Below are 7,837 nucleotides of genomic sequence, written 5' to 3'. Positions count from 1 at the left end.
ATCATTATCTTCTAAATTACAAGGCAGCTTAGACAGTTTATGAAGAGACCATAATATAGAAAATTTCAAGTGTGCTTTTTATTTCATATTACAATGTTTTACATTTTTGGTTCAAATCTAAAACTAGTGTAAAAAAAAAAAAAAATAGAAGTGAAGCATTGCAAAAAATGTATGTCCGCATCGATACATATTAATCTCTCTCAAATTTAAATTATTCTGGAATATTTGTTACATATGACTTGATTTAAAAAGAAAAAAAACAAAAACAAAAAGGGGGAAGATGAATGCAGTTAGACCATAAAAACAGAACGGAATTTGTGTAAGATTTTTTGTTCCTTTTAAATTTTTCCCCTAACGATCTTTACATATCTAGATATTAACAATGATACTAGTAGCTAATACCTGGAGTTTCATACTTTAAATTATATAGGATTTAAATAATCTACGTTCTATAAACAACCATTGTACAGTACAACGCACAATGTAAATTTCACCAATTCTTCAATGTACCAAACAGTGGGTACTTAGATTATGGACAGCTGTTACAATGGCAAGACTTTCCTTACCACTTATCTTATACAATCAAGTATAAAAAGCGTTAGTAACTTCGACCATAGGAACTGTCCAAATACCATATATAATCCCACTTACCAAGAATTCAACTGGTTGTCAAATGAGTAAACCCTACTTAACCCTGAGTTTTTTTGTCCGGTTTCATATCCCAATAACCTTCTAGGACAGATTCAAAAAAGGTCATGGAAATGGACCAGAGTTTAAGTGAGGATATTATGAGTAAAACACAAAGAGAATTAACCGACTTTATTTTTGTTGTAATAAAAATTACCACTCAAGAAGCTACCCAGACAAACCGTTAAAAAAAATAGAGACACGTCTGAATATTTTGGCCACCAATAGGCCATCCACAATTGGCACAATGGCTAACTGCATTCCATATATCCCTTCCCAGTTTATATCTGTGGACTTAAATAGACTCCTTTTAGTCTTTTCAAAATGTTTTTGAGGGAAAAGAGGAATAAAAAAGGGGAAATCCACAAATACCTGCCCCCATCCCAGCCCTATGGTTTCCTCAAAAACTGCATTAAAAAAAAGGGACTTCTTGACAAGCAGTGTCTTCAGAAAACCAGACGTCAAAGGTAAACACCAGCAGATCTTTTTACATGTTGTTTAATTCCAAAAGCGTTTGGTCTAACATCTGATGCATATTTAAGTTGTCTTCTTTTGCACGTGCCACTTTATCTGTAATTAGAAGAAAAAAAAAAAAGAAAAAAAAAAAAAAAAAAAAGTTGAGCTATACCAATTGTCTTGGATTTGACACAGCCATTTCTTTTCCTTTATGACACACAAAGGCAGGCATTTAGGAACCAAAAGGTTAGGTCAGAACTCAAGTTAATTTTTAAACAAACAAGCTCATAACAGACAGACAATGTAGAAACATCCCATATTTATGTCAAAAAGTTTGCTTTTGTTTTTATGGTGGCCATAAAAAGAAGGATTTTATATACAATCATATTATCAATAGACTAACTGTCCAATCTGAAATATGAACTGAAATTGAAAAGATCATTCCATTTAATCATATGGAATTTTCTACAGTTTTTCCCACGAAGATTGATTTGAAGACTGTTGATTAAATTGATCAGTTTTGCTTGAAATCTATGACACAGTATGTGTCTTTTCAATATATCATGGATTTGATCATATCGGATTCTGTTAGGAATTTTTCGATCAGATTGTGTATGGCCACCATTAAATAATTCTATATACGGAAGAGAATGTATGAATTTTCTAGCGAAATCTATGATGTGTTGAAGCACTTCCTTATTGCATTCAAAGTATTACAGTTTATGTCAAGGTCCCTGCAACATCTGACGAAATACAGTTGCTATTTTATTACAAAGTCCACCACTAGTTGCAGCTCTGTAGAGGAAAATCTCATTAATTGACAATAAAGTCATCAATGTAGCAAAGCCCTTTATAAGATTTTAAATTAAAATAAGTCAATAAAAACCTACTGGAACTAAAAACTATTAAAAACACATATTAAAATAAATAAAATCACTTCATTAGGCAGAGTACTATTAATAAAATTGGGCTGCCCTTTCATCTTCCTATAATCAATTTTTAAAACATACGTTTAAATTAATTATGCAGTCTGGCTGTTCTAATTAGTGCACCCAGGTCTTTGCTATACTACAGGTATCTGCAGTGATGTTGCCAGCTCAACCTAGTCGACAGATCCCATGGTACTTTGAACTACTGTAAAAATGAAGGCATGTGTTGTAAGCAGTGTTCTCTGCTGTCCCCAGTCGTCAGTACAATGGTGGACCAGCATGGTGTCAGCTTGTAGATGAGCACCATGGCAAATTGTAGTCCAGAGCAGGACACAGCTAATGAAGAGTAAGCTACCATACAGCTATTTTAAAATGTGAGTGTTCGTGACCGTTTAAAGCCTTATAAATCTATAGCTTTTCATTATATTTTCTTTAAAAATGATGTGTTGATTTTATGAATCTTTAGGAAATAGGCCAATACAGGCCAAGCTTTTAAAGGTGTACAATGGCCAGAGAAGAAAATGGCAGAGGTTCCAGCAATGCTATAGATTTGCATATAAGGGAATACAGCTTACATTGCTGCCAATATGGTGGCCCAGGACACTAATGTCAAAGTGGAATGCTTAAACATATGAGTTTTGTCACCATGAAATGTAATCTACGACTGAAATGCATTTTAAATTGTACCTTACGTTTAATGGCTCTCTTCTCACTATTATGGGGACGATGTAATTTTCAGCCCACTTCTGCTCTGCAGTGTTAAAACCTTTTCTAAAAATAAACGAGAGCTTGGTCCAGAACATAACCCTAGCCTTCTAACTGAAGAGTGTAGGAGCAGGGGTATACTGATTAGGTCATCTCTGCACTCTCCCCTCCTGTTACCAATACCAGACAGACTGCACTGTGCAAAGCAATAGCCCCATTTGGCTCCATGCTGACATTCCACCTCCTAGGAGTTTTCTTAAAACTTAAAAAAGATGACTGAATTCATGTACTTATACAGCTGGACTTGTGTGTGGGGTTTTTTTGTAGCTGCCTGGGAGTTCAGCTTTAAAATGTTGAATTATGCCAAAATGGATTGGTAACCTCATTTAAGACACTTTCAAAAAGGCAATAAATACTACTGTAACTTTATAAAATATGTGCAGCGCTAATCAACAAATCAAATGGCGCAAGGTACGATAAATGTCCCCAATATCAAAAACTGTAAATGACAGTCTATATGATGGAAATATCATGAAATAGGACCTCAATCCAGTGGTGGTGCTCCCAGTGGTAAGGTAAGAATTACGCACTCACCAGAAGCGCAATTAAATTACGCAGTGTGTATATCAACAGGAAGCCTCCCAGCACCCACCCCCTTCCCCCCCCATCAGCACAACCAGGACTATGGAGTGAGCAATCCGCAGCCATTGACCTCTGGATGGGGTGTGTGTGTGTGTTTGTGTGTGTGTGGGGGGGGGGGGGGGAGGACACTGAAGGAGCACTTAGTTGGTGTGTGATGAGCCGCTGCTGGACTTTGTGGATGAGGCTGGTGAGCTTGTCGTGGGATCCTCCCCTCCTCGCCTAAACTGAGTTCATTCCACTCCAAGGACACCTGACAGGCGGCAAGGAGCTATATTATTTATAGAGCCCTGCTGCGATCCAGTCTCCGGTCCACCGTATCCAGAAAGGGAAGCACCTGTAAGCAGGCATCTCTACCCACCTATCCCTTAAAGGGACCTCTGGCCAGCTGGATCTACTCGCATCCTCTGAGGGCTCATATCCTTATTACCTTGAGGGAGAATCACCTTGTGTTCCAGTCCAGACCTATACCTGTGAAGTAGATTCCTGTTGATATACACACTGCGGATTTTGATATTGGGGACATTTATCATACCTTGCTCCGTTTGATTTGTTGATTAGCGCTGCACATATTTTATATATATATATATATATATATATATATATATATATATATATATATATATATATATATGACAAGGTTTTTTTGGTTTCCTTGGATGTTCAGCTGCTTACTATAAGAGCGCTCACTTTTATTGTTATTTGTATACTACTGTAACTTTGTTATTTGCAAGGACCTTAAACAGAGCAGGTAAAGATACAATTTTAGGATCATTGAATACAGACATTTTTGACAATGCATGATGCTTCCTTCAGTGACTAGTTGGCGAGGCTTAGCACCACCACATGCATATGAGATGTCAGGACATCTTACCTAACCTTGTTCCAGGTCAGTGAGCCACCAAGTAGTAAACCAGGGATGAGCATAATAATTGCTAGTGCATGCACCTTCAGAAAACATCAGTAATCAATGTTCCTATATTTTTTCCTGACAGATTAACTTTAATTCACATTACTCTTTTATAAAGTTAATATGTATTCATGCCAAGTTATTATGCTATATAATTAGTGTTCTAAATTTCATTTACACAAGAAAAATTTGATTAATAAAGCTTGGATAAATTTAAAAACAAATAATGAAACCAGAAATTAGTGATACTGTATAATTTCCAAGTTAGTTAAAAAAAATTATGCATAGGTGAAATGCATCAGAAATTTACCAATTCAACCAACTTAAACAAAAAAGATAAATAATGTGGATTTATTTAGATAACATATTCTGTTAATGTATTTCACCCAGCAGTGTAAAATGCAAAACATGCCATGTTATTTGCACACCATTTCAGGTAGGGACTGGTCAGACAACAACAACAACGGTTTTGGTTAGGATTAAAGCACATCACAACAGGAAAACATACGGTACCTTTTCTAACTAAATGCAAACCATAGGCTTTCCATGCTTTGAGGAAACCTCTCCTGTCCACTTACCATGAATAGACACCAAATTCAAAGGCTGTTGATCAAGATAGGAATAGCAGTCTACCCATTTTAACATGTTTGACACTGTATGATGCAAAGTGAAAATGGAAAGCTAAACAATTCTATACTACAGGCCTGCTGAACTGTGGTCCATCTGGAGTATAGAAAGGGTCAGTATTTAGTGAAAGACATAGCCATCAGGAAATCTCTTATAAGCATAGGTAACCTGACATACAGATAAACTACTAGAATATTTAGAGGTTATGACTTTCCAAAAAAACATTAATACTCACCTAGGTGGTTGCAGCATCGACCCAATGCTGCATCTGTCCCCCACTGGCTCGGTAGTGAGAACTGAGCAATCAAACACTGCTGATTGCTCAGTTCTCCCACTCTGCTCGCTCTGAGCTGAGAGCAGTGACTGTCAGTCTCCAGCTCTCTGCTCTCCCCTTCAGCACTTACTGAAGCACTGGGCTGTGGAGGAGGCAGGAGTGGCTGGCTCAGGATCTCAGCAGATCACTAAGAGGATGAGCCAGGTGCAGATCCAGGATTCTGGGTGGATGCCAACAATATGGCCGGGATCTTTCTAGAGCCTAGACTGGCTCTGAAGTTAACTGACAGGTGGCTTCAGCCTGCTGTTGGCTGAGAACGGATCACAGGAGTGCAAATCTAACCACACTCCTGTGATCCATGGGTGAAGTACAGCCAAAATAGCTTTTTGGATCACCTGTTTACAAAACCACTTTCAATTAAAATATTTTATTAATGTATTTTTTCCCCCATAGGTGTTCCCTCTCTTCCTTTCGGGACATAACAGAAGTGAAAATTAGATTTCTCTGACGGAACGTGAGACAATGGTTTCTGGAACATATGTCCACAGCCCCTTTCCGCTGTTCTACAGAGCAACTTAAAATTTTGGACTTTTCCTCTCATCAGAACAAAAATAATGTGAGCAGAGCTCAGACAGTAATAACAAATAGTTCTCCCCGCATGTCACCCCCTTTAACCTAAATATAAAAATGGGTGTCCTACATTAAAAACCAGATGACAAGATTCAATATAATTCTGGGTTTCCAATATGAGAGAGAGAGATATATAGATTATATATATTAGAAACTCACATGGAAAACACCTAGAAGTTGAAGAAGGCACACCAACAACAGACTGTGAACTATGAATTCAGCCTGCTTTAAAATAAGTGAAATTACAGCTTTACAGCTATAGAGTGTTCTTTCTTGCACAATAGAATATAGTTAGAAAAAGATGGGCGGAGCCGTGAGTACAGATAACGGGCCTAAGATGTAGCATCTGCTTCCTGAACAGAAGCAATGACTCATTTTCAGATTAACTATTAACCATGAACAACATGTTGCCCTAATACAGAAATATGAACGTTAATTGTTCTTTACCAGCCATCATTCTAGGCATAGAAACTGTATTCAGACTTTAAAGCGATCATCTTACTCAAAGCACCCATAAAACCTAGTTAAGAAAGCTGCCATCTTCTGAGGAACCACATGATGCATGCTCCATAAGAACACTGGACGTTTTTAAGGTGGCTGTCAGGACAGAAACATTGGTGCTACCAATGTCGACTTGTATTGCACAGGTTTTGGAGCCATCACCTTCTCTGCTGAATTATTTGGTCACTGACCTGGACAAACCATATATATTCCCAGGACCTGATGTGAACATGTTTGTTCCACGTCATATCTTTATAAAATAGTAAGTGGGGGTAAATCTTCCCAAGTGTACACACAAGAAGTGAGGAAATCCCTCCAAAGTGTTCCAAAGAAGGGAAATTTCCTGTTTATACAGATGTCACTGGGACAAGTGTCTCCTATTGAAAGGTTTCCCCTCCATTCCTGTTCTGGTGGCAACTCCAAATTTTGGATTTTTCTTCAATTGACAGGGGTCACCAGGGAAAAGATGAAGAATGCATCTCTCCAGCTGGGACAGAGATAATAAAACCCCCCACATATAGGGCCCATTCACACCAGCCTGGACCACTGGAGGTAAGAGCAAGTTGTATCACACATTAATGTGAGTTGCATTGGGACAGCCCATTCATTTGAATAGGCTGCCTACTGCACCATAACTGACCAGAAGTTGTGAATTTAGCGTTTTCAGCAGCACAGCCTAGAATAGTGCACTGGGAACATGCACTGGGGTGCCATTCAGAATCAATGGCAGTGCATGGCACCAATACACACCGGTAAGAAAGGGCTGACACAGACAGAAGTGAATATATGATCAATAAAAAATGCAACAGCTATAGATTGCCAGCAAAAGGGGCTTTATACACTAAGGCTGGCCAGCTGGACAGCTGGACAGGAATTAGCTAAAATTCTGCCCTGCAAGCACCACACGGCTTAAAAAAATAAATAAAAGAAGTCTATTTAAAAACCAATTGAGCCACTTGGAAAATTATCGGCTGAACAATGACTGCATCCTATCAGATGCAACCACTGTTTGTCAACATCACCGTATTTCATTACTAAACAGCATGGATAGGAGAATAAAAACTGACTTGAGGATGAATGAGAAAATCTCTCTATACACTCTTCTATTCAATTACATTAATAAAGTGTACATTGCAGAGCGTTTCAAAAAGGTATTCTTTTGTCAGTTTTATCTTCCATAAAAGGCAAAAGCTACTACGGTTCCCTTGTAAAAAGCTAAATTCATCATAAGCCAAGGAGGGAGGCCGTTAAGCCATTTCCAAACATGAAAACTTTGTAATGTTAAGGAGCTAGCGGAAAGCCATGTAAAGCCTGCCCCCGAATCTTAAAACCAGCTGTGCTCAAGACAGCCTCGTGGTTTCTAAATAAGGTCTTTGACTTCAGAGCCATTTACTGTACCATGTAAGTGAATACAACCCCCCCCCCCCTCCCCAGATTACTCTGTCATAGCAAACCCTTAAAAGTACAGTGTAAAAGTGT

At 38.2% G+C, this 7,837-nt stretch overlaps 1 protein-coding gene across 2 annotated transcripts in view; it reads right to left on the bottom strand.

Moving 5' to 3' along the window:
• Positions 1 to 804: 804 nt before the first annotated feature.
• Positions 805 to 7,837, bottom strand: part of TPM1 (tropomyosin 1) — a 47,467-nt gene continuing 40,434 nt past the window's right edge. For both annotated transcript variants that reach the window (XM_089671429.1, XM_089671432.1), the window contains one exon: positions 805 to 1,257. In XM_089671429.1, the coding sequence (XP_089527555.1) occupies positions 1,175 to 1,257 (83 nt within the window). In that variant the 3' untranslated portion in view covers positions 805 to 1,174. The remainder of the gene's footprint in view (positions 1,258 to 7,837) is intronic.

Source organism: Staurois parvus, unplaced genomic scaffold (genome assembly GCF_062004578.1).
Source record: "Staurois parvus isolate SC_StPar_1 unplaced genomic scaffold, SC_StPar_1.0 ptg000105l, whole genome shotgun sequence".
NCBI lineage: Eukaryota > Metazoa > Chordata > Amphibia > Anura > Ranidae > Staurois > Staurois parvus.
The sequence above is the reverse complement of the archived record's forward strand: the minus strand, read 5'-3'. Positions and strand labels throughout refer to the sequence as shown.